Source organism: Marmota marmota, unplaced genomic scaffold, assembly GCF_001458135.2.
Source record: "Marmota marmota marmota unplaced genomic scaffold, marMar, whole genome shotgun sequence".
NCBI lineage: Eukaryota > Metazoa > Chordata > Mammalia > Rodentia > Sciuridae > Marmota > Marmota marmota.
The window spans coordinates 25,719,030-25,745,355 of NW_025999842.1; the positions used below are offsets into that span (position 1 = coordinate 25,719,030).

The following is a 26,326-nucleotide window of genomic DNA, read 5'->3' on the forward strand; positions in this document are numbered from 1 at the left end:
GGTGGGTGGGTCGGGAGTGGGGAGAAGAGGGTGGGGGGGTGTTCTCTTGATGTGGTTAGCCTGTCATTGACCTTGTTTGGGTATAGCAGGAGTTGAGTTAGAAAATGAAAACACGTTTCATCTTGAGTATATTTCATCCCACTTTTTACTTTCCTTAGTAACCAAAGAAAGAAAGAAAAATTTCTTTACCCCAAGTGGAGTCAGGTCTGCAGATTTGATACTCAATTTCTCTTCATTCTACATCAGTCCCCTTTTCCCCACAGTCATCTGGCCGCCTACTTTGCCATTTCCAACCCACCCAAAGACTGGAGGGGGGAGGGAAACCTAGCCCAGTAGCTGAAGCTGAATTAACATCAGCTTGTGGAGCTGCTGTTATGATGCCATCAAAGGGAACAGATTAGGATTTCTGAGGACAGAGCCACTTGGATCATTCGTGATTTGCTGCTCTTGTGAACACTTTTAATGAGAACCCTGCCTGAGAAATGCTGATTAATAAAGGTAACCGATTTTTTTTTTCTTTTTGTCAATTTTTTTTTTTTTTTTGGTGTTCTGACAGTGAGGGAAATGACATGGTGACTAAAAATGCACCAAGTTATTACTTAGAAACATTCTGAGACTTCAGATTCCTGACAGTGGTAGTCCCAGAGCTCTCTCTGCACAGCTGTACCAGTGCCAACGTCTCCCAGCTTTAGTCAGCGTTCTACATGTGCGCTGCTCTAGTTTTCTGGAAGGGCCGAGTGAAGTTCAGATCAGTGCCTTTCCTCCCCACTTACCAGTTTCATGCTGGATAATAACTAAATATTAAAATATGAACCTGGTTGGTCCTGTTATGAAACCTGCTTCCTTTCCTTTATTCCTTCCTCCTTTTTTGTGTCCTTCATTTGAAATTATATTATTGCTCATCCTTGACCCCTATGATCAGAGTCAAAAGTTGTCTTGGAGGTTTGGGGGGTTTTTTAAGAGTTTTTTCCCCTATCACTTTGAGACAAGAAGCAAACATTGGAAGGATGTGATATTCCAATACTGTGCCTCAAACTTTCTTTTCCTTGAAGTTCCACCGTGGCCTTGTCCAGCTCAGCTGGAGCACCTGGAACTAATTTTAGGGTTGCCTAGCTAAGCCCCACACTGGTATTTGATGTTTGCGTCTTCCCTAGACTCAAGCCCATTTCACCACCTCTGAAGGTGAGTGCAGGCTGATATTAATTAACAGTGAGTTGATTCACTGGCATCTTCCAGTCATTAAAGCAAATATTTGGCTTACTATAGCCCTCTGGAATATTAGTCTTTTTGCCTATCCCTTTACTCCACTGTGGTTGGCTCCCTCACTGGCACTTGCAGGGCATATGTGGTCCCAGAACAGAGTTGGATGCTGAAAGGGAAGTGAAATACTCTTTAATCTGCCAAGGAGACTCTGAGCAGCAGGCCGGCCTTCAGTATGACTACGTTGTTTTTCTGTCCATTGTGGCGCTGACTCAGCATCAGCTAATAAACCCTCTCGAGAAGGCTGGATTTCTCTTGTTTAATTATCATCTTGGAGCTTTCTGAGAGCTCTTAGGAATTGTTCACTCAGTTTTACACCCCTAGCACATCAGCTGGTTTAAAAGCCCTGTTTCCTCTTGGTGCTAGCGTCCCCTCTGGCATAACATGCAATAACAGGTGGACCCACAGCCAGCAGGGAGTATGTGCTACTTATGTCCCCTAGTGGGAATTTAATTGTTCTGTGCTACAGAGATTGTACAAAGATTTCACACACACATACTGTTCTGGCATATTACCTTTTACCTCCTACCCTCCCCACCACCAACAACAACAATAAAATTCTAGGAAAGTTTCCTGAAAGAAAATTTAAAGATAAACAGACTTACCTTTATGATTGAATTGGTTTTTGCTTTGCTTTGTCTCAGTTTCTTTCGGTAAACAAATACTCAAATGTCCACTTCATTGTATGACTAAGTTGGTATCATCAGATTGGGACTGGGTGTGTATATGTGGGGGTGTGTGTGGGTGTGTATGCACACGTGGCATATTTAAAATACTAGAAAAGACATTGCAGGCTAACGTAGAAAGAGAGATGAATTTTTTTAACTATCTATGGTGAGGCAAGCAGGAAAGTGGAAGACTTGTATTTTGGTGATCTAAATAGTAATTGTAATGGGGTGCTTGCTATAAATGGACCCTTTGCATCATTGTTTCTCCGAATTAGAGGATTCCTTGCTGAAGGCACAAGACCATTGAAGGAAGTAAAGCATCTGGTTTGTTTTGTAATGAGAAGCAGGAATGCAAGGTCCACGCTCTTAATAATAAACAAACAGGACATTGTATGCCATCATCACAGGATGTCCTTCCTTCAACAGAGGACTGACTGGGGCTGGAGGAAAAGCCAGCCAGGCTCAGAATGAGCCCCACTAATTATTGCCTCCAACCGCTTTCCCCTTGCAGTGATCAGTTCAATATTCCCTTTAACTCTGAAATAATTAAAGCTCCACATTTTACTTACACACTCCTTAGGAAGCCTACATGTGGGTTTTGAGAAGAGAAGAAAGGGGGAAAAATGTGAATCTGTAGGATTCTAACTTTTTCCTATTTCCCTTTTTACCGAATAGTTGAAAGAAGGAAGTCACTTCTACCAACATGGAATGTATTTAGTTAGAAGGAGAAATGGAATCTTAAAGCAGGGGCAGGGGAGAAGGGTGGTTGTGTATTTGAGAGGCAAGAACTTGAGCAATGGATAGCTACCTAGTATTACCTTAGAGGCAAAAACGTTTCAACTTGCTCTTTCCGAGGTAAATTCTGTGAATCCTGTAACTGCGGACTCAAGCTGAGGAACTACACAAATGTTTTAGGTAGTTTTTAGGTTTCCTTCAGTTAAGGAGTGTGCGCCCCCGTGTTCTGCCGCGACAGGAAGCAGGGCGATCTGGAGTATTTAGAATACAATACAGCACCATTAAACGTTGAGGGTAAGTGACTTCAAAGGGAAGTAAGAGGATTCCAAGTAAATGCTGAAATTCAGACGCGAAGAGAGGAAGCTCTCGGCGGCGGCTCGCAATCCGGGGGAAAGCCCTGGGCTCCGCGCAGCTCGGGCGAGCCCAGGTATGGCCACGCCCCCATCTCTGGCAGCTGGTAGGAGTGAATCAGACGAGTGGCTAGTGAAGTCTGCAGCTGGGAGGAGAAAGAGCCGCCGTTCTGGTTAACACAGACAGCGCTGCCGTGACACTCGGCCCTCCAGTGTTGCGGAGAGGCAAGAGCAGCGCGCAGCACCTGTCCGCCGAGAGCCGGGAGCCTGCGCCGGGGCAGCGGTAGAAAAGGAGGGACCGCCGAGGTGCGCGTCAGTGCTGCTCAGCCCGGCCCGGGACGCGGGGAGAATGTGGACTGGGTAGTCATGAGTGAGACTTATCTCAGATGTTGGATCTTTGCTTGGAAAAACGTGTGGGTACGACCTTGGTAAGAAACTTGATTTTTATTTTTATTTTGAAATTGACCTAAAAACTTTCTTTTTCCTTACTTCCTTTCTTTTCGTTCGTTCTTCCTTTTTTTTTTTTTTTTTCGTGTTACTGGTACTGGGGATTGAACNCTTTTTTTTTTTTTTTTTCATTTTTTGATAACGCAGTTGCGGTAGAAGGAGAAATGCTTCTGTTTTAGTACACTTAGTACTGTCAAACATTTATAAGACTTTTTCCTTATGAATCATTAACCCTTTCGGTTCTAGACATAATTGTCAATTCATTGAAATTTCAGTAGTGGTTCTTACCCACCCCCGGCAAACAAAATAACTATTCCGGGTCTGCTGAAGTTTTCAATTTTATTTTATTTTTAACATTTATATGGCGTTATGACTCTATATGTTGTAAATAAACAAGCTATTTTAAGTCTTAACTGAGGCATAGATAACTTCAAATCTTTTTTTTTTTTTTAAAGAGCAACATATTTAGAAAAGAAGTGGAAGAATGTAGAACCATCTTGATGGACTTCCACGGTGTTGTGTTTACATTTTAACAAGCACGTCTTTCATGGAAAGGATACCCTCACTCCTAATTTTTATCAAACACGTCTATCTACATGGGAATACACTGCAGAAGTTGTTTATCTCTCTTCTTTGGAAAGCACTTTTGCTGTGTGCGGGTGGATTTGGGGACTATCCTCATCAGTTTACAAGTGGAAGCAGATCTTGTGCTCTGAGTCTTCTGTATTTGTTATAACTTTAGTTACAGTAAACTGTAGCACATCAGTGACTTCTGGGAATTTGTACACTTTCAGATTTAAATGGAAAGTGCTATTTGTAGCTGAGGGCTCCTAAAGGAATTCTCTTCAGGGAATTCTATTGAATAGTTTAATGTTTTGTGCCTTGTCAATTTGGAGTGTGATGCCCACAGATCCAAAGAAGCTGCGGGGGGGTGTTTTCCCCCTCACTCATTTTCCCTCTTTTTCCTGTGGTCCAGAAGATCTCTGTCTGAAGCTCAGTGATGCTGGCAGGATGCAAACCCTTTTCAGTCTTCCATGCGAGAGGATGAAAGAGCGCGTAGCAGAAAGGGGGGGGGGGGCAGTTGTTTTGAAAGTTGTTTTGCGCTGGGAGCTGGTGGGAAAGTTCAGTCTTCCCCGTTTGGAAAAGGCAGGCTGGGTTCCGCTCCTGCACCACACGCGCTTTCCATTTTTAGCTTCATTCAGAGGCAGACAGAGCTCCTTCCTCTTCCTCTCCTTGTTTGTGACACTTTTCTGAGGCAGCTTTTCCACAGTGCTGAGGGTCTGGCGGCCATGACCCCAGGCGTTCTGGGACACAGGACACAGCGCCCACAACATTTTTCTGCCGTGAGAGGTAAAGCCAGGGATTGTTCAAAGGTGTTTCTTCTTCTCCCCCCAGTGAGGTTGCCACATTCTTCTTCTTCTTCTTCTTCTTTTTTTAAAAAAAATAACTAAGTAGCATCTAAAAACCTTCTTCAAGGCAATGTACTTTATATGTCTTTTTGGCTCTTACTCAACTGTACCAAGCACTCTGCATCTGCTTTTAAAGTCTTCAGACTACTGTATTAGTCATAGCCTCTCAGAGGGAGCCATAGGAACAGCAGGACAATGGGGACTGAAGGCCTTTCCCTTCTCTTCCAGGCTGCCCCCAAGTGTAGCTCCAGTGCTGTAAAGTTTCAAGGGTTGGCAGAGGGGACTGAGGAGACCATGAAAATGGACATGGAGGATGCAGACATGACTCTGTGGACAGAAGCCGAGTTTGAAGAGAAGTGTACATACATCGTGAATGACCACCCCTGGGATTCTGGGGCCGATGGAGTGACTTCTGTTCAGGCAGAGGCATCCTTACCAAGGAATCTGCTTTTCAAATATGCCACCAACACCAAAGAGGTAAGCCTCTGGTTTATTGCTGAAAAAGATTGGCACCTGGTGCTAAATCTCCCCACTTGCCCTTGAGGCCTCCTCTATGAAAATCTTGAAGTATCAGTAAATAATTGATTACTCCAGGCACTTTTGTCATTGCTTTCTCTTTCCCTAAATCAGTTCCTCCTCATTTCCTCCAGCCTTCAACTGTCTCATACTAATTAGTAAACAGTTAAGTCTTTTGGCAAATTGACACGTCTCTGTGAGCTTCTGAAAAGCTCTGCACCCACTGGCCCTTTGTTTTGACAATATTTTACAGGGAGAAAACTTTTCTCAATGTTTCTTTTGTCTCCCTTTGGTCATTAGATGGCTTTATTCTTTTTAACGAGCCAGCTTTACTAGCTGGGTTTCTAAAATTATTCTCAAAACCTTGACGTGTTTATGAACTGAAGTGATGGCATAAACCGAGAAGAGGGTCACGTAAAAGTGTCCTCTGTCCGGATGACTTCACTAACCACTGTTTATCTGCAGCAGCTACTTTGCTCTGGTTGGACTGGCAGGCCGATTCCTTACTGGCCTCTGAAGTGGGTACACTCTTTGTTGTTTCAAAGGGGCTGAAAACCTAAACTTGGAATGAGCAACTGATTTGTATTTACCCTTTTATATAATGATTATAGCTAGGCGTGATGTTAACTGTGAAATAGCTTGCAGAGCCGCCTCTTGTTTTGAGAATTTGGCTACTACAGTTGCTCTCACTAGGCTGACTTGAAGGAACCCACCCCTCAGCCAGCTTCCCATTCTCAGCCCGCAGAAATGTCTGCTGCTGCCTTCAGAAAGTAGTGAAAAGGAGTCCTTTGCTCTAAGAATCCAGGATTTGCTGCTGGGACTATTCATTACAGCCATGTCAAATCACTTTCCCCTTTCCCTTAGGAACAGCATTAAAAGGAATCCGGGAGCCTGTTTGGGAAACACTTTGTAGCTTTCCTGTTTGTGTGTCTGAGTTCAATGTTTTTGGTGAGGGGAGACACAGCTGTCTAAAATTAAATAGAGCAATTCTGCTTTGAGTTTCATTAAAGCTCTACTTTTCGGTGTTTTTATTATTTTTTTTTCTTTCCCTGCTGGGAGAGTGGTGGTAGATTTTGTAAAAAGCAAAATTTAAATTGTAGTTGTACATGAATGTTACCAAAAATGTAACCCCAGAGGTCGGTCTTAATTAAACCTCTTCCTGAAAGTAATGCTCTTCTCAATAGAAAGTCTCTCTAATATGTGGTCCTTGGAATCAATGTAGCATTATTGAAGGTTTGGCTATGGCTTTAAGAGGTGTAGTGTGTTTTTCCTGTATCAGGTTTGACTTAATATTGTTCTGTTCCCAAGGTACATTTGTGTTAGGCTGTCCTCACCAGTCCACTAGGACTGAAGTAAAGATCTTCATTCTGTGGGACATCTCTTTTTATCCTTATTATAATGTTCTTATCCTCAGTTTAGCTCTTGGCTTAAGTTTTTCAATTTTTGTCGTTCAACTGAAAATCATAATTGAGTCAAGTTGTGCTCTTTAGTCCAAGGTTCAGAGAGATAGTCACTCACCCAAAGGCTATAGTTAGAGGCAGACACGGGACTTGGAGCAAAGTTCTTCTGACTTCTCCAACAAGTACTTCTCGATTATGCTACCCTGGCCCCTCTTGGTGTCACTGTGGTTTTATTTATCGTCTTAACATATTTCAAACTGAGCCTTTATTGAGTTTGTTTGGTTTTCTTTCGTCTCCCTATTTTAGTATGGTAAACAACCAAAAAACAGACAGTACCTGTGTTCCTGAAGGGGATCCTTTAAAACTAACATAGGAGACCAGGATTCTCTTATCCTATTTACCCATGTTTTATTGAGCTTGTGTAGGGGATAGTACACCCCTAGTCCCTAATCACAAAAGCAGCCAGGAAATAAACTTGAATGTCATTCTGTCTTTAGCTTACTCTGGAATGTGTACCTCCTTCCTACCTTTTTTGAACTTGGGGAAAGGACAGCTCCCTTTGGGTGGTGAAAGAGGATTGTGATGTTGAGCCATTGAAGGTATAATAACTGCAAACCAGTTCTAGGACAGAAATATTCAGGATTGTTGAGATGTTTACATTGTCATTATTCACTTAGTTCTTCATGTCTCATAAGCCTGAGCTGGAAATAGGGTAGAAACCTTTCTACTTATAGTTTTTATCTGATTTATCTTGCCCTTCTTTAAATGTTTTCATTAATTTAAATAACAAGAGATGTTACATTATGTACTGTTGTGCTGACATACTGGGGAATTTTTTTTTAACAAGATCATTTTTCATTATGAATTTGTGCTATGTGTCAGCACCTTTTTTTTTTCTTGGTTTAAAAACAAAACATACAACCCATATTTCTGATCTTGACCTTCATTTTTAGATTTGGCTTAGAATAATTGTGCACTCTTTAATGAGGCTTTTCTTACTTCCTATTTCCAGAACTAAAACCAAATATAGACATCCTATTCAAAACTTCTAAAACCTTTAAAAAAAAAAAAAGACTTCTAAAACTTTAAACTGACAGGTTGTTCTTTTACGGGGATTTTCCCCATGTCCTCCTGAAATTATCTTCTATGAATACTTGACTACACAAAAATCAGTTTCGACACTTGTATTTTTGAAGCAGTAGCCTGTATTAGTTTCTGCCCTCAGCTGAGGTTGCTGGCCCTCACGAGGGGAGTCTGACCTTAAGTCACATGCTGATAAAGATTGGGTAGATAGATCATGTACAAGTTATCTCACCATAACATGGAATTCCCTCTTCAAGCTCTTTTATTTGGGAGATGATGTTCTAAGATGTTACCGAGTTTCCTTCAAAAGAAATGTAATGAAGAAGTAAACTTTCCAAAAACATCTCTGTTCACTTCACTCCTTTTTAAAATAAGGTGTGTTACAGGGTGAAGGTCTTGGATCACTATAGAGTTCTAGTCCTCTCAATGAAGATATCCAGACAGTCAAAATAGAAGTTCTGTGGGGTAGGATCCAGAGAGGAGGTAGAGATAGCTAGTGATTAAAATGATCTTAATGGAATTTGAGGCAAGGATGCTCAGACCACATTTAGATCTGAAAAAATGTTTCTGCTTAAAGTTTATTGTTCTGTTTGTATACCCTCTGAAAGGAGCAATTCATCTTTAAAACAAACAAACCTATGTGTGTTCTTACTGTCATAGTTTCATTCAGTATTCCCATTCAGTCTCTCACAAGCTGTAAAATCACCTTCATTTTGTACAATCGAAAAGAAACCTTTTATTTATTTATTTATTTTATTTTATTTTTCTGGAAGCTGAGGACAACCAGGTATATTCTGTAGCTGAGGCCACTGACAGAGACAGATGTATCCAAGTGGCAAAGGGGTCTGCCTAGCACAGAAAGCATGAGCAAAGGGCTTCTGTCGGGACAGATGAAGCATGGCTGTGTGGAAATGCAGCGTCCTCTCCCTGAAAGGTTTATGGAAGACTTACAGCAGCCTGTCCCCAGCAGTAACTCTTTAGGACCCTGGTCAGTTCCAGTGAACTTTCCTTCCTGAGTTAGGTGAACACATTCTTAATTTAGCACTGTGGCATTCAAAGCACATGCCAGGTTTCTCTGCTTGCTCCAAGGATAGAATGTTGCACATGAGGAGTCAGGAAGATGGGGCTGGATAAACCCCTGGATCATTTAGGACCAGAGTGACAACTCTTGTCTTGGTTTTCCACTTCCCATTAAACACAACCCTGGTGACTGCCCTCCCTCAAAGTTACCTGGAGAAGCACATAATCTTAAGGGTTGTGGCTTTTGTGTCCTTTTGGATAATAACTCCAATACGAATTCAAGAAGGTATTAATTGCATAGTATTAGAGCACAGAGCTTGGATTGGATGTAGGTGGTTCATCAGCTACAGGATTCCTTCCAACCTCAAAATTGTGCTATCTATAGAGGTTAGTCTGTGTACTCTACAGCTCTGTATATAATAGGAGTTTAAACAATTAAGGTTCTGGCTGATTTGTAAAGGTAATCAAATAACGAAGCTCTCAGTTTGTCTGGGGCTTGAGGATCTTCGTTCTCTCTTCCACCACCTGCTGTCCTCTTTTTGTTTGTGCCCCTGTCTTGCCTGTCAAGTTGTATTTGTGAGGTTAAAGATGGCAAGACTCCTTCCAAAACTGCTGTCCTCCTCCCCCAGTAACTACTCCATCATTGAGTTTAGTTGGTGTTAGGGGTCCATGCCTTCCTCAGATGCTTTGTAGGAACAAGATTCTGGTTGACTTCTTTCTGGCCACCAGACAATGTGTGTTTTCTTAGTGTGTCAGATTGATAGCTGAAAACCAAAAGGCTCATCCTGTGGAAGAACAGCAATTTGGAACAAAAACCGTGACCTCAATGTAATGCTCCTTGTTGGTAATCAAGTTCTGGCTCCCAGGACACTGTCTGCAAGAGACTATAATTTAAAACAAAGTTGATGAACCAGTTGAGTACCTTTCTTAAAATTACTGCTTTAAAGTGGATATGTTGAAAATATCAACTGCTAATTATTGGCTCACCAACAAATGGCACTATTTGTTTTTCCTGTTTGTCATTTTAATATTATGGAATAAGCACTCAAACGTGAATGTCTAATGATTTGTGAGTCATTTAAGTCAATTCCATGAATTTTTCAAATTAATTAGGTTTGATAATATGTCCTAAACAATGAGCCTCTACATAAGCCCTAGTCTACTTAAGCTTAAATATATATTTTTGTCTCAAGACTGCTCAAAGATGCTCCTGTCCCCAGTGGTGGTGCTGACATACCAAGGATGATGAACTATTCTTGAAAGGGCAGATAGATGTAAATGAAGGCAGAGGAGGAGAATGAAATGAACATCTGCTTTTTTCAGCTCTCTGCCAGAAATTCATAGAGGACCAAAAATAGCACTCTAGCTCGCCAACCTTGTTTCAGCTTGTGTTAGGTGTAGGAAATTTTCTTTTCTTTTTTTTTTTTTTCTCTTTCCAATCTGAGTATGCTCCATTAACTTGTATATTGAATACTAAATTGTTTTAGAAAACAAATCATTTGCTGATGAGAAAACTTCCATGAGAAAGACTAGTCTGTCACACAATGTAGGTGTGCTTATTTCCTACTTATTTAAACAGTGATAAGATAAATGATATCCCAGTACATATCACAGCCAAAATCTTAGATTCCACTGTGTACTATTTGAATAGCTATTGGCATCTGCCATTTTAGGTACACAGTTACACAGGAAGAATAATAAAAACTGGAAATAAATATTGTCTTCTACTCCAACTCCCATTCCTTGGTCCATTTCAGTTAAGATATTCAGTAAGTAATTTGTAGTCTGTTTTGAACAAAAGAAAATAAAAATGGGAAAGTGAGAGAATAAAAACCAAAGCAAAACTGTAACTGCAGTCGTCATCAAGGACAGCTCACAGGGTTCTTTTGAATAGTGATGAATTGCTTCCTGATTCGTGGTTGGTGATTTTTTTTTTTAATTCCCTCAAGAAATTTACGATCAAGGAGGAACTAGCATAGTTAACATGTTTCTTTAGCCAGGCCCTGCCAAGTGCAAATGCATGAAACATCCAATCTGAGAAGGTCATTTTCTCAGATCTAGAACCCACAGCTCTCTCAGTATAAATTACATTTCAAAGGAGGGCTTTTGACCACTGTCACATAGAAGATGTTAGGGAAGTACAAAGTTACTTGAAAGATCTTTCTTTTGCTGCTAAAGAGAACTTAAAAGCTATGGCAGGGGAGGAGGCTCATCTAGAATTAAAAAAACATAATGTGTTTGCTTTCTGGTTCCTTTGGCCTCTGCGGAACAACTAAAGAGCATTATTTTGGTTTCTGAGGTTTAAATTATTTTATTCCCCTCAAGCACACTGTGTTTATGGTTTGAGGGAGAATGAGAAATAGGAAACTAGGAGGGGGACCTGAAAAGTTTCATCTTGACCATCTGATTTTGCAGTGTCTTGTTCTTAATCTAAAACAGAATGGTTATCCTCTCTGATCTTCTAGCAAGAAACATAAAAATAAAGAATCCCCAATCACTGGAGGATAATCCTTGAGACTATTTTAAAATGCTTGGTTGAGTATTTGCTTAGAACTTGAACTTTTTTAAAAATATTTTTTAGATGTTTATGAACCTTTATTTTATTCATTTATGTATATGTGATGCTGAGAATCGAACCCAGTGCCTCACACATGCTAGGCAAGTGCTCTACCACTGAGCCACAACTCCAGCCCTAGACCTTAAACTTTAAAAGATGATCTTCTTAAAAATTTTTAAAAAGATGGTCTTCTATATAAATCCCAAGTTTGAGGCCAGCCTCAGTAACTTAGTGAGACCCTGTCTCAAATAAACAGGGCTGGGGATGTAGTTCAACAGGAGCACTTGCCTAGCAGGCCCTAAGCTCTGGGTTCAATCCCCAGCACCCCACACACTGATGGTATCCCCTCAGGTGAAGCTTACTGTTTGTTACCTGCACCAGCACTCATGAATGTCTGCTCCCCATAGTTGATTGTGTTACCACTTGACTGTTCAATTTGTTAGAATAACAAGATTGGTTAACATTTTGCAGTTAAAATAACTGTTTCATGTATTTTATCCCTTTTAGGTTATTGGAGTGGTGAGTAAAGAATACATACCAAAGGGAACACGATTTGGACCCCTAATAGGTGAAATCTACACCAATGATACAGTTCCCAAGAATGCCAACAGGAAATACTTCTGGCGGGTAAGTAAGGAAAAATTTTCATGACTTTCAGTATTAGGAAAAACTGGAGCTAGAAGAGCAGGGTCACTTCCTTTTTCAGCCTGTGCTGAGAGATGCCGGGTCCCTGTGGGAACAGAGAACTCTGAGCAAGTGCAGAGAAACTGGTTAAATGTTTGACTCTGGAGTACTAGCCCATGGGTGTTTAGTGGGGGAGATATGCACTATATGTGAATCTTAATTTTTTGCAACTCATTAGACCTTGTGATGAAAGGAAACAGTTTGCTGCTTGCTTTAAGGGTAGGTTCATTTGCATTTCTCTGCAAGGAAGTAGTAATGAGTCACCAAGCCTTAGATTTCACCCCTTCTTGATTTCTTGCTGAGTTAACTTTAATTGAATGGAAGAGTTATCATAAAGGAATTATGTTGAAGAGAAATGTCACTAAGGAAGGATGGGTAGAAGATGGGCCAGGAGAATGGAGAAGGACCATAGAACTTGTCCTATTTAAGTCCGTCTATACTATAAAAGTAATCAAATCTGACAGTATGTAAGTTACTTACTTCCATAGTTTAAGGAAAATGCTTATAATCCAGTAAAAAAAAAAAAAGTCTGGTGTGTACAACCTCCTTTGAAATATCAGGGTTAGGAAGGACCACCATGGTGAACCAGTGAGATAGAATTCTTAAGTAAAAAACTGTATTAGAAGTGAACAGAGAGGGCTGGGGATGTAGCTCAGTGGTTGAGTGTCTGCCTGGCATGCATGAGGCCCTGGGTTTGGGTTTGATCCATAGCACCCCAAAAAAAGGAAAAAAAAATGAACAGAGAAAAGTCAGAATCCCTTTTTCCATAGAAGTCTTTGGGATACTCACTTTGCTAAATTAAGAAATGTTTACTTAAATCTAGTAAGCAATTTTTATACATACTTATATAAAATGTACATATCAAAAATAAATGGCTGCGTGGTAAATTGGATTATGCTTCCTTTGGCTGGTAAATTGGCCTAAAAATCTTAGTGCTTTTTATACAAGTATCACAAAAGACTTGTTAGGGGATTACTCAGAAGTTATTCCTAAGATGTATTTTTTTAAATCCAGAAAGTCTTGTGTTTCTGGAAATTTATTTTACTATTTCCCAAGTGAAAGAGAACAGTTATATATATTCACCAAGAATCATGCACCCTTAATTTTTATTTAATGATTACACTTGTTTAAAATATGTTCACTGGCTGAGCACCGTGGCACACACTGCAATCCCAGCTACTTGGGAGGCTGAAACAGGAATATGGCCAGTTCAAGGCCAGCCTCAGCAACTCAGCCAGACCCTTTCTCAAGTAAGAAATTTTAAAAAGGGATGGGGATATGCTCAGTGGTAAAGGGCCCCTGGGGTTCAATCCCCAGGATCAAAATAAATTACAACATATTCACTGCATGACTTATAATAGAAAAATATGAGCACATGTTTTGCTTTTATTGCCAAGAAATTCTTCTCAGACGTGAGCCATTGAGGTATACTGATCTTAAAGTCAAAGGTCTGAATTAACACAGTCCAACGTAAGTCTCTTTACTACCTGGTTATTTTGAAAAAAAAAAAAGACAAGAAACACCTAAGAATCTCTCTGTCCCTTATTTCATTTAAAGATTTCACGATAAGTAACTAAAAGTCTTTCCTCCGGAGGATTTATCTGAATCAGCCATTCACTTGCAAAGGATATTGTCAGCGATAACTTCTCACGTGTCATTAGAAGCATCCCGATTTTGCTGGCAGGAATGTGAACATCTGTTGTAAGGAAAGAAAAACTTTCATGCAAATTACACAGTCAAAGAGAAGGGGTGTTCAAGTTGAGAAACCAGTGACATTTCTTGTAACTGTACTATGAGTCAGCACGTTTTTAATCTTGTGATAATAGGTGGAAATGCAGCGAGGTGAGTGACAGGCAGCAGGGTTCATTTTACGTGTGCATTATTTTATTTTCTGGTGGGGGTGTGCAGGTGACTTCATGGCAGGGACGGTTCTGTTTTTGAATGAGGATACAGTAAATCGGAGTCCGTGGAAGGCTGACTGGAACCGCCAGACCCATAGCTTTAGAAAGCAGTTTCCGCCGGCGGAGAGCACTAGAGCGATGGAACCCCACGTTCCTGGAAGTTTGCACATCAGAGTAAACAAACTTGAAAACCCCTCTTGATAGCCGAATTCACCCAGCCTTGTTCCATTTTCTCTTAACAAAACACACCGCAAAAGCTCTCACAAGCTGCTTTGATGAAGCCACATGTATTTCCCCCTTCGCAATTTACAGGAAGTTACTCTTAAAAGAAAGTGATTCTGGTGTTTACTGCCTGTGTTAAAGGGACAGGGTTCCTTTTTTAACTTCTGATAACGTTGGAGGGAAATAAAGAAACGATTCACAGACTTAATGTAGCCAGCAAGTGACTCAGAAGAAAGCAATAGCCTGCTATCCTGTTAGAGCAAAATCTCTGCTACCGTACCTACTACTCAGAGGCTTGGGTTGCAGATGACCAGGTATTGGTTGTGCGTGTTGAAGGAAAGCTCTTGGGTCTGAAGGAAAGGTGGCACCTCTTAAGAGGAAGGAGAGAGAGCAGCTTTCTGTGGAAGGATATGGAGCATGTAATTTCAGTAAGAGTCTATCTTGAATCTTTCCTATTCTTACCTCTGTCTTTTTACAAAGTGCCCTGAGTGCCTCTGTTCACCAAAAGAGGTGTTACTCCAGGACAAACTAGGAATCCTTTGTGAGCTGCCTTTAAAGAGCCACACTTTCTTTCTGTTCTTTTCCCACAATTGCAAGGCTGGGGCTCTTCGCTGGAGGTTTTGGCCAACCTGCCCACAGAGAAGGGGTTCTCTCTTCCCTTCTCTGGCTTGAAAGCAAGGTGCAAGGCTGAACGTGTTTATCAAGAGGAAAAGTGACTTCTCAGTAGACTGTCAAACTCTGGCCTCTGTCCCAGCGCTCCCTTTGTTATGGCAGGTGAAGTTCACCTTTGCCCCACCCAGCGCTTCCACAAAAAGGCACGGTTCCAAGTATTCATATGAACAAGTGTTACTTTAGGACTCTGGAGGGTTGGGGGTGGAGGATGTTTGCATAGTCTGAGCCTTGGGCGGAGGTGTAGGAAACAGCTAGTACAGAGGCCATAGAAAAAGCTGAGACTCAGTTTGACGCAGTCAGTCAGCTTGCTCTTCTACCCAATGACTCAAAGCACTAAAAGTCAGCAGAATCGGAACTAAAGTTAGTAGCATTGCCCATTTGCCATTGACCGTGCTGTAGCAAAAGTAGTACTCTGGTGGTTTAATCGGTTTGAGGCCGCTTCTTAGGTGAAATTTTGTGTTTCATTCTTCTGCTATTTTTCCCGACCATGAAAAGATGATAAAACTGAAATGGAAAAGGTAACTGACAAGAATGTGCCTTACCTGTTTCCACCTTCATTTCTGCTGATTCAAGACTACTCTGGCCAAACTGATTTGATTCTTTTTCTAACTGGGCACTGGGGTGGTGGGGGGGGGCGTGGGTCAGCTATCACACACTGTGTGATCTGTGCTGAGAGGTCCTCTGTGGCTGACTTCCTCTTACATATGTCTGTCTTCTCTTTTGGACAGATCTATTCCAGAGGGGAGCTTCACCACTTCATTGATGGCTTTAATGAGGAGAAAAGCAACTGGATGCGCTATGTGAATCCGGCACACTCTGCCCGGGAGCAAAGCCTGGCTGCGTGTCAGAACGGGATGAACATCTACTTCTACACCATTAAGCCCATCCCTGCCAACCAGGAACTTCTTGTGTGGTATTGTCGAGACTTTGCAGAAAGGCTTAACTACCCTTATCCTGGAGAGCTCACAATGATGAATCTCAGTAAGTGGATTACAGAACAAAAAATAAATAAATAAAAATAAAAAATGCCAGTAATGTCAGTTCTGCCCCTGTGAGCTAATAACAGGTTGTTTAATTATATGGCTTCATCATCTGTTGGACTAAGTAGGTGGCTTAAACCAGAGATGAGGAAGAGGGAAGACATTTTTTAGTCCCTGTTCCCTGTCATGTAACCTGACCATTTAAAAAAATATTAAGAGTTTCTTTGAGTATTGAATTCAGAAACTTACAGGAAGAAATATGTGTCCAATTCTAATTTATCCAAAAGGGGGCAGTTGGGAGTTTAATAGAGATTGGTCCAGACATGCAGAACATGCAAGCTATCACCTCTTGTTGATGGCAATTTGTTGGTGTTTAAAATGTGCATTGAAATAATATAGAGGTGCACATTTGTATATAAAGTCAAGGTCTTATGTGGAACATAAGGCTGTTTCTAGAAAGGCTCTGTCATAGTTTTTCAAGTATATTCTAAGTGAATAACCCTAGAGATTTCATATCTTGGCTTCCTTTCTTATGGTAAAACTAATTAATCTGATCTCCTAATCAGTATTACAGTAACCACCTATCACTTTATCTTAACAAATTCTCAGTTCCTTAGGTTTATAAGCTTTTACTTTTTTTATTTGGTTAAAAATGCTGTCATGACCTTTCTCTGTAAAGGGCTCCTTCATTTTATCATTCTCAAGTGATCTCTATGAACAATTTAAGAATTAATGTAAAATTCTAACCTCTATTGTAATTATAATTGCATATTCTTGGTTAGACTTACTAAATTTTATAACAGCTTTTAAATTGAACTCTTTTGGGCTCAAAAGTTAAAACTGAATGCTGAAATTTTTGTAACTTTTTGTTTTGATAATATTTCAAACTTAAGGAAACAGTTTAAGAAAGGTATAAGGCATTCTCAGTTACCCTTTACCCAGACTTGACAATTTTTTATAGGCTCTCTTGCTTGCTTCATCTAAAGGCTGAATTGTTTTTACTTTACATTTTTACCTTTGGGATATTTGGAATAAATAATAATTTTAACATAAATCACATTTTGACTTCAACTTTAGGACCCGTTAGCAAACCAATTACTTACCCTAGTTATATGTAATCCATCTGTCCAGCTATTTGTATTTATTATGTGCTATTCAGCTTATCAATCTTCCTTAGGATCTTGAGTCTATATTTGTAATTTTTCTGAAAATCTGGGACTGTAAAAGCTTCATGACCACTCCTGTAATATCACATTCTAGAATTATGTCTATGGCCCTTAACACACTACGGTGCTTTTTTGAACTCCAGGGAAAGATCTTGGGCTGTTTGAGAGCAAACTGGCATCCACCATGAACATCATGAGTGTCATCTGCCCTGACCAATGGCAACAGTTCTCTCTCAGTGCTACCTGAGACTGCCAGTCACATCTCTAGGGCTAAGTACCCAGCATCCCTTCTGCTGTGTGTGCCTAACCTAATATGAAGGTCCCGGTAGTAAAAGACACAAAGGCACTGTTGGAACATAGTTCTGTCAGAGCCGTGTCAGGGGAAGTTGTGCTGTTCCCCTCACTTTCTCAGCATAGCAAGCCACCTCCCCTTGAGAGTCTCCTTACATTTTTTTAAATTTATTTTATTTTATTTTTTATTTTTTGGCAGTACTGGGGATCTAACTGTGTCCTCACACGTGGTAGGCAAACCCTGTGCCACTGAGTAACATCCCTAACTCGTTTTCTTTTGAGATAGGATCTCTTACCCAGGCTGGCCTTGAACTTGCTATCCTCCTGCTTCAGGTTCCCAAGACCTTACATTCCTTGAGTTTAGTCATTGATGGATTCAGACAAAGTTTTATTATTTTTTAAATCTTTAAACAGTAAGTCCACTGGGGTCATCCCAACCCCACTGACTTCCCAACAACCATGAAGAAACCTTTCTGCACACGACCCCCACTCTGTGCCCATCAAGGGAAGGTTTTAAAGGCCTGGCATTTTTGTTCCCCAAGGAAAGACTTTGCACTGTATTTTAAGTGTCAAGTGCTTATGTTCAGAAGCAACACTATGAAATGACACCTTTGTGCCTTCAAATATTTGCTTTTATTTAAGCAGAATTTTTCCAAAAGGTGGTGGTAGTTCGGCATTTTCAGGCACCCCTTCATTGTTGGATATTCATAGGAAAGAATGAGAGTTAACAACAGCCAGTCACACAGCAGTAAGACTCAGGCGCTGATTGTGAAACCAGTTGTCTTAGGTGTGGCAACTGATGAGTGAGACTCCGATCAGGAAAATTTCCACTATTTCATCAGGCCTAATAGGGAGATTGTGTCTCCAAATGAGTTATGTTGGATTTCCAGGCTTAAAGCACAATAGGGGCCTATGCCAGACCACAGAGGGCTGATTTGACCGTGAGGATTCAAGTGATAGACTTGAGGAGATGTGAAGCAATTTGAAGGAAGGAAAAGTAGCCAAAAATCACAAATTGGCATGAATGTTAAGTTAAAAAAAAAAAAAAAAAAAAGGTGAGACCCACTTAAGACCCTACCCCTCCTTTTTTTTTTTTTTTTGCCATCTATCTAACTAACCCATCTAGAAAACAGTTGACCAAATTATAGACTTCTAAATGTTAATCTGCTTTCTCAGTTTCAGTTGAAAACAGACTTTGTTTTGCCTACTGCAGAACTTCTAGGTTCTTTCTTATAGTCTTGGGGGTTCTTATTATAGATCGAAAATGTGAGTCGGCATAATTAAGCCATTCAGAGCCTTCAGAAGCAGTTCACTCTTGAAATGACTCCCTCCGCCTACAGCCATTTAAGATTGAAGAACAAAAACAGATCTTGATTTTCTTTTTCATGTTAACTCAAGCTGCTGCTGAGTGGGAGAGTCAGAAATGACACCAGCTCCCCTGATTACTCAGCTGCTGAAGGACGATTGTGTAAAATGTACCTTCATATAAACTCCATAACTTCCACCTGTAGGACATTTTAGAGAGCCTAACATTTCACTCTGGGTATAGAAGAAGGTGTAGATCTGTTTTCCAAAGACATCAGAGATCGAAAACATTCAGAGTAGATATAATGTGCACCAGGCACTGTGCCAGATATTTTCCATAGAAAATTTGAAATTTTGACTCTGTGTGTGTGTGTGTGCGCGCACACACACGTGTTTTTTTTGTTGTTGTTGTCCAAGACATTAGCTTCATGTCAGTTTTTAAATTCAATTCTATTAAGGTGCTTAGGAAGAACACAGACTAAATCTAGGGGCAGTGCTGGGAGTTGACTTAAATGTACACACTCACTGGATTTTAGAACCCTGGGGATATTGGAGCTACTGAAAACATTGAGAACTAGGTGTACTTGGCCGCATAAAGATGACACAAAGTTATGAGGATGAATTTTCTGTATTTTTATTTTATTGGGGGCAGTTTTGTTTTGTTTTTGTTAACTTGAGCCTGAAGATGCATCCCAGTCATTCCTTTTTTTTTTTTTTCCTCCACTTCATAGAATTCCTTCCTGCCGCTGTGAGATGCCTCACCTATCAGCTTTCCAGCTTAGTTGTCTTTCTCTTCCTTTACCATTTCAGCTTTAAAAAACAAAAGTGACAATTTGAACTTCCTGCCTGCTGGGCCTCACTGAAAGGCTGATATTGGCCTGATAAGGGGTATTTATTTTGGTTTAGTGACTTCAGAAATCCTCTCCCTCAACAAGCTTTCCATCACTGCCCCCATCAGCATCTTCCCCGATAGTGTTGTCCGAGGTGTTTATTCTGGGGCTTCTGGCTGGCCCAGGAGTACTGATAACAGCTAGCAGGAGATAACACTCTCTGAGGGGCTCTCCAACTGGAAGGAATCCCTCCCTTCAGCCTGTCAGCCTGGAGAATGGATTTGAAGAGCTCCATTTTTGAGGTCCACAGAGTTCATTTCTAGACGCATCAGGTAGCAGGCCTGGAGAGCTTTCTCTGTGAGATCCAGCAGAACATTCTGTAGGACCAGGAGGGATCCTACTACGAAGGCCTCAGCCTGATGCCCAGGCCATGGGCCCTGCTACTTCTCAAGGCACCTTCAGCACTCCCCTAGGACAGGCGAGCCAGCTTCAGGGACGGCCCTTCTGGAACTGGGGCTCCAACCAAGCCTTTGCTGTTTTACTTTTGGTTGCAGGAAAGACTAAGCAGGCGTTTTACGTTTTCTCTGCTCTGACTGATGTTGACTGCAGACCTCACTTGTCCTGTGACAGGGCTGGCAGTGGCATGGATAGTCAGTCGAGAGCTGTCCTCATTGCTCCTGTTCCTAAATAGTCTGTTGACCGAGTAACATATGCCGTCCTTGGGAATAAACGCTTCCCTCTCAGCCGCCTCTGTTTTCTTTGGTGGTATAAGTAATTGAACTGGCTCGGGAAGTACCTGTTGTGGTTTGGCAGAAGTGACTGTCACACCTTGTGATTCCAGGGGACAGTACTGCTGGGAGCCTGGTTAGACCAGAACCTTGGTGAAACGCTTGTGCTGTCAGCCAATTGCACATAAGGGGTGGCATCCAGGTCCTTGATTTATTTGGCATAGTCAGTTTGAATAGGGCTTTATCAAATTCATATATTAAACAAGAACTGAGTTGAAAATTGATGACTGTTTATTACTTGAAATGAGTCTTTATCTTTCACATCTCGCTGCAGGGCGTGCTGATTTCCTTTAGGTAAACTGTGAACATCAGAATGACTTTTATTAACCTGTGACAACCCCCACCCCAGTATTTTTCCACCCCATTTTGATGAACGCTATCTTGTTCCAGTTTGAACAGCACTTTTCTATCATAAAGTTTGTACTAATGGAAACAAGATCATCCAAATGGCCCTGTTTATTCTGTAGATGCTGCCATGGTCCCTATTTTGCTGAGAAGGAAAAAGAGTAGCACTTCTGAGTGGGTGGCCCTCGAGCCCTCTTGAGTGAGAAGGCGTTGGGAGCCGGGTGCCTGTCATTCATGACACCAAGTGGTGCTCAGAGCAGCTCTGGTCATTTCACTTAAGTTCTCTGTAGGCCTCTGAGTAATCACCCTTTCTTCTTTATTTCAGCACAAACACAGAGCAACCCAAAGCAACCTAGTACTGAGAAAAATGAACTTTGCCCAAAGAATGTCCCAAAGAGAGAGTACAGCGTAAAAGAAATCCTAAAATTGGACTCTAACCCCTCCAAAGGGAAGGACTTCTACCGTTCTAACATTTCAGACAAGGACATCGATGGCTTTAGAAAGAATGGCAGCCCAGATATGCCCTTCTACCCCCGGGTTGTTTACCCCATCCGGGCTCCTCTCCCGGAAGACTTATGGAAAGCTTCCCTGGCCTATGGGATGGAGAGACCAACTTACATTACTCACTCCCCCATCCCCTCTTCCACAACTCCAAGTCCCTCAGCAAGAAGCAGCCCTGACCAAAGCCTAAAAAGCTCCAGCCCACACAGTAGCCCGGGGAACACAGTGTCGCCCCTGGCCCCTGGCTCTCATGAACACCGAGACTCCTACACTTACTTGAACACACCCTATGGCACCGAAGGTCTGGGCTCTTACCCAGGATACGCACCTGCCCCCCACCTTCCTCCAGCCTTCATCCCCTCTTACAATGCCCACTACCCCAAGTTCCTGTTGCCTCCCTACGGCATGAATTGCAACGGCTTGAGCACCATGAGCAACATCAATAGCATCAACAACTTTGGCCTCTTCCCGAGGTTGTATCCCGTCTATGGTAACCTCCTTGGTGGGGGCAGCCTGCCTCACTCCATGGTCAACCCAGCTTCTCTCCCAAGTTCGCTGCCCTCAGATGGAGCCCGGAGGTTGCTTCCGCCTGAGCATCCCAGAGAGGTGCTTGTCCCAGCACCCCACAGTGCCTTTTCCCTTACCGGGGCTGCTGCCAGCATGAAGGACAAGACATGCAGCCCCACCAGCGGGTCTCCCACGGCGGGAACAGCTGCCACGTCAGAACACGTGGTACAACCCAAAGCTACCTCAGCGGTGATGGCATCCCCCAGCAGTGAAGAGGCCATGAATCTCATTAAAAACAAAAGAAACATGACCGGCTACAAGACCCTTCCCTACCCACTTAAGAAGCAGAATGGCAAGATTAAGTATGAGTGCAACGTTTGCGCCAAGACTTTCGGCCAGCTCTCCAACCTGAAGGTAAGCCTTGTGGCGCTGCAGCGTGCTCACATCCACACAATGGGAACTGCCTTCGGGCAGGGGCAGACCTGGGCTGGGCCGAGTGGGCATGGATTCTCCTTTGCTTTCACCACTTCTAGCTCTGTGGCTTGGGACAAGTTACTTTGCCTGAGTTTCTTCTGAATAATAAAAATGTGGGGTTTGGGCTAGAAGATCCGTGTCGAGTCCCTGCCAAGCTGAGACTTCTGTTCTTTCAGCTCAGGCACATGAGAGCATTCTGAAAACCCAAGGCTTTGTTCTCTTTAAGACTTTGTCTTGATGCTTTTCTTAAGACATTTCCACCACAAACACCGGAGTCTTTGAGCAGAAACCTTAGGTGCCAGAGCAGAGCTAACACCTGTGGCTTCTTCCAGGTCCACCTGAGAGTGCACAGTGGAGAACGGCCTTTCAAATGCCAGACCTGCAACAAGGGCTTTACTCAGCTCGCCCACCTGCAGAAACACTACCTGGTCCACACGGGAGAAAAGCCACATGAATGCCAGGTGGGCGGTGTATTCCGGGTACAGCTTTTGACCTTTGTAGAAAATATGTGGAGCTGCCTTCTCGTGTCATATAGCCCTTCGTTTAAACCAGAGTCCTACCTTGGGCTGAGACTGTGGAGCTCCCTGGTGCTCTGTACCTGCTGACTGGCAGCAAGGGTGACAAAGCCAGTGGGTGGGAAGATGGGAGGGAAGTAAATAGCACACCATGTGCAGTGTGCCCATGTCCCCAGTGTGCTTAGTACCACACCACTGTATTGAGCACACTCGGGGAGGCTCCTAATTCCAGGTTACTGGGCATTGGCCTGTCAGTTTGTCCCTCCCACTGGCAACTCCTAATCTTCTGTTCTTCCATCTCTCCCTTCTTGGCCCTCTCTTGTCCCCACACTGTAGGTCTGCCACAAGCGATTTAGCAGCACCAGCAATCTCAAGACCCACCTGCGACTCCACTCCGGAGAGAAGCCTTACCAGTGCAAGGTGTGCCCTGCCAAGTTCACCCAGTTTGTGCACCTGAAGCTGCACAAGCGACTGCACACCCGGGAGCGGCCCCACAAGTGTGCCCAGTGCCACAAGAGCTACATCCATCTCTGCAGCCTCAAGGTCCACCTGAAAGGGAACTGCCCGGTAGCCCCAGCCACTGGACTGGCCCTGGAGGACCTAACGCGGATCAACGAAGAAATCGAGAAGTTTGACATTAGTGACAATGCCGACCGGCTAGAGGACATGGAGGACAACATCGATGTGACCTCTGTGGTGGAGAAGGAAATTCTGGCCGTGGTCAGAAAAGAGAAAGAAGAAACTGGCCTGAAAGTGTCTTTGCAAAGAAACATGGGGAATGGACTCCTCTCCTCAGGGTGCAGCCTTTACGAGTCATCAGACCTGTCCCTCATGAAGTTGCCCCACAGCAACCCACTACCTCTGGTATCTGTAAAGGTGAAGCAAGAAACAGTGGAACCAATGGATCCTTAGGATTTTCAGAAAGCAAGCGTTTGTTTTGTTTCTTAAGTTCTGACTCTGCGAGTCGGGGTGCCTGTAGCAGATGGCGCATGCGTATCTCCAGATCCGCAAAGCTCTCCTGCGGCAGGGGGTTCCCCTCACCTCTGGAATTAAAGAAGGACTCCAAAGTTACCGAAATCTCAGGGCATAAATGACGCAAAGACTCTCTCTATCTATATATATGTATACATATTATATATACTTATTTACATCCACGTCTATATATTTGAACCTGTGTATTTTGAATATTTGTGTGGATATGTTTGCATAGCCTTCCCATTACTAAGACTATTGCCTAGCCATAATTATTTTTTCAGTGATAATCCTTCATAATTTATTATACAATTTATCATTCAAAAAGCAATAATTAAAAAAGTTTACAATGACTGGAAATATTCCTTGTAATTTGAGTATAAATGTTGTAATTTTGTCTTGTGGCCATCTTTGTAGATAATTTCTGCACAGCTGTTTAAGTACCTAAGATTTAGTAGACAAATACATGACTTCAGTCATCCTCTCTCTGTAATAATGATCTGAAAATGAGGTTTCAGTATTGCCAAAGTTCAACAGTTGATGTGTTAATTCATAGGATCATGTCATTTGAACAGCACTGTGTAACATGGGGTGTGTGTGCAGAACTACCCAACGATAACTCGAGTAGAAGGAACAAGAAAAGGAATCTTGTCATGTTTTGTTCCTAGTTCGTCATGTTTTTTTTCTAGCCATTATTTTACCAAAAAGGTGACAGGAAGTCTTTTTCAACCTGTCTCTCCACAAAAGTAGGGTCCTTGCACCCCACCCCAAAAGTCATTTGGCCTTCAGAGTGGCCACCTGACTTTTGCATCCCAGTGTATTATCTGAAAATGTGAAAGATAAAATTCCATATTTAAAACCACTGAGAAACTTTCCCGAAGCACAGGTGGTTTTGTACATGTGAGGTTTGGGAGCTTGAGTCTAGATGTTGTTTTGTTGTTGGTTTTTGTTTTTTATGTCAAAATTGCACAAATGTGGTGCTCTACCAGGAAGGATTTGAAGTAGATAGGCTCGGGCCACACTTAAAAAATACAAACAGAAAAACGGGTATTCTGGTCATCTTAGGGTAAAAGCGGGTAATGGACATTCCTATCCCCAACACATCAATTGTAATTTTTTTCTGTACAACTCAGATTTTCCTCAGTATTTGTGTTTTTGCATTTTATGGTTAATTTAATTGAAGATGAAAGGGCATTGCAAAATTGTTCAACAACAATTACCTCATTGAGTGTGTTCAGTAGTGCAGGAAGTGATGTCTTATCTAATGATTTGCTACTCCAAAGGCGAAACCAAGTCAGTGTGCTCCAGAAAGATAGACTCTGTCATTCTATCTTTCACTCTGCTAAGCCCAAAGATTACCTGTTGGCACTCAAGGTGTAGCAAAGATTGATGTATATTTATAAATCTATTTATACCACTATACCATGTGTATATATAATATATTTATAACCACTTAAATTGTGAGCCAAGCCATGTAAAAGAACCTACTTTTCCTAAGGGCAAAAAAAAAAAAAAAAAAAACCTCTTTCTGAGACTTTGCTTAATACTTGAGGACCTCACTCACGATCACATCAGTGCTCAGGCACCCCCTTGCCTGTTATCAGAGACAAGAAGCCTTGGTGCAGGGGTGAGGGCCACATAACCAGGGAGAAAGTGATACATCATTTTTGCTGTTAAGGATCATCTGGAACAGCTATGTTTTTGTTTTGCCACATCATGATTATGTGGTCACAGTAAAGTCACAGAAATTTAAAAAAAAAAACAACTCAGTATTCCTTTACCACCAAACTTTCTTTTCCTTTCCCTCCTTCCTAAATACTGACACATCACTGTTCAATTCTTTTATATATTCACCATTTTGTTCGCATCAACTAATGTCAACTTGCAGAGAGAATAACAGATTTCAAGCAATCCAGGGAAAACCAAGAGCCTTACTGATCTATTCCTAGACTAGCAAGACTGACAATTGTGGTTTGTTTTTTTTATTTTTTTGTGTGTTTTGGCAGTGCTGGGATTGAAGCCAGGGCCTCCTACATGTTAGGCACTCTATACCCACTGAGCTACACCTCAGCTCAAAACTGACAATTTTTGATGTATCTGTGTTTGACATGGTCCTTGATTGTAGGTAAACCAAAGCGTCATTCTGATGTTGACACCAAATACGTTTTATTTCCAATGAACACATGGGTTTCCTTTCATGCTTTCTTGTATTTGAGAATCTTCCTAAGGACCACTTGCTTCTCTTGCCATCTGTCTTTTTCCCTCTTAGGCCTCTTACATGTGAATGTTGAGCCCACAATCAACAGTGGTTTTTTTCCTCTACTCAAAGTTAAAACTGACCAAAGTTATTGGCTTTTTACTTTGCTAGAACAACAAAACTCTCTTATGTTTACGTACTGGTTTACATTATTTATGTGCAAATTGTCAAAATGTAAATTAAATATAAATGTTCATGCTTTACCGATGCTTGTCTAGTGTCTTGAGTGGAGGGCCAGTGAGCAACTTCTTACCCATACTCTAAGGGTGAGCCTGGACCACACTTTGAACATGATGCAATTTGCTTCTCCCTGTCCCCACCATGGTTCTGTTTCCAGTAGCCCCAGCCATGAGGCCCCCATCTTCCCCACCTACCTTGGGCATTGATCTGTTGTGTCCCTCATAACTCTCACCAGTGTGTGATTTTTTAAAAAAAATTATGAGCTATAAAGGTGTTCTCTAAGAAAGGCAT

The 26,326-nt window shown here is 41.9% G+C and overlaps 1 protein-coding gene across 9 annotated transcripts in view; it reads left to right on the forward strand.

Moving 5' to 3' along the window:
- Positions 1-26,058, forward strand: part of Prdm1 (PR/SET domain 1) — a 98,442-nt gene extending 72,384 nt beyond the window's left edge. Inside the window, exons 1-7 of one of the 9 annotated variants that reach the window (XM_015499737.2) lie at positions 2,727-3,441; positions 5,046-5,346; positions 11,953-12,072; positions 15,653-15,905; positions 20,955-22,051; positions 22,444-22,572; positions 22,963-26,058. In XM_015499737.2, coding sequence (XP_015355223.1) covers positions 3,380-3,441; positions 5,046-5,346; positions 11,953-12,072; positions 15,653-15,905; positions 20,955-22,051; positions 22,444-22,572; positions 22,963-23,538 — 2,538 coding nt within the window. In that variant the 5' untranslated portion in view covers positions 2,727-3,379 and the 3' untranslated portion in view covers positions 23,539-26,058. The other 8 variants (XM_015499729.2, XM_048782711.1, XM_048816042.1 and 5 more) reach the window with 8 other exon arrangements.
- Positions 26,059-26,326: the final 268 nt, after the last annotated feature.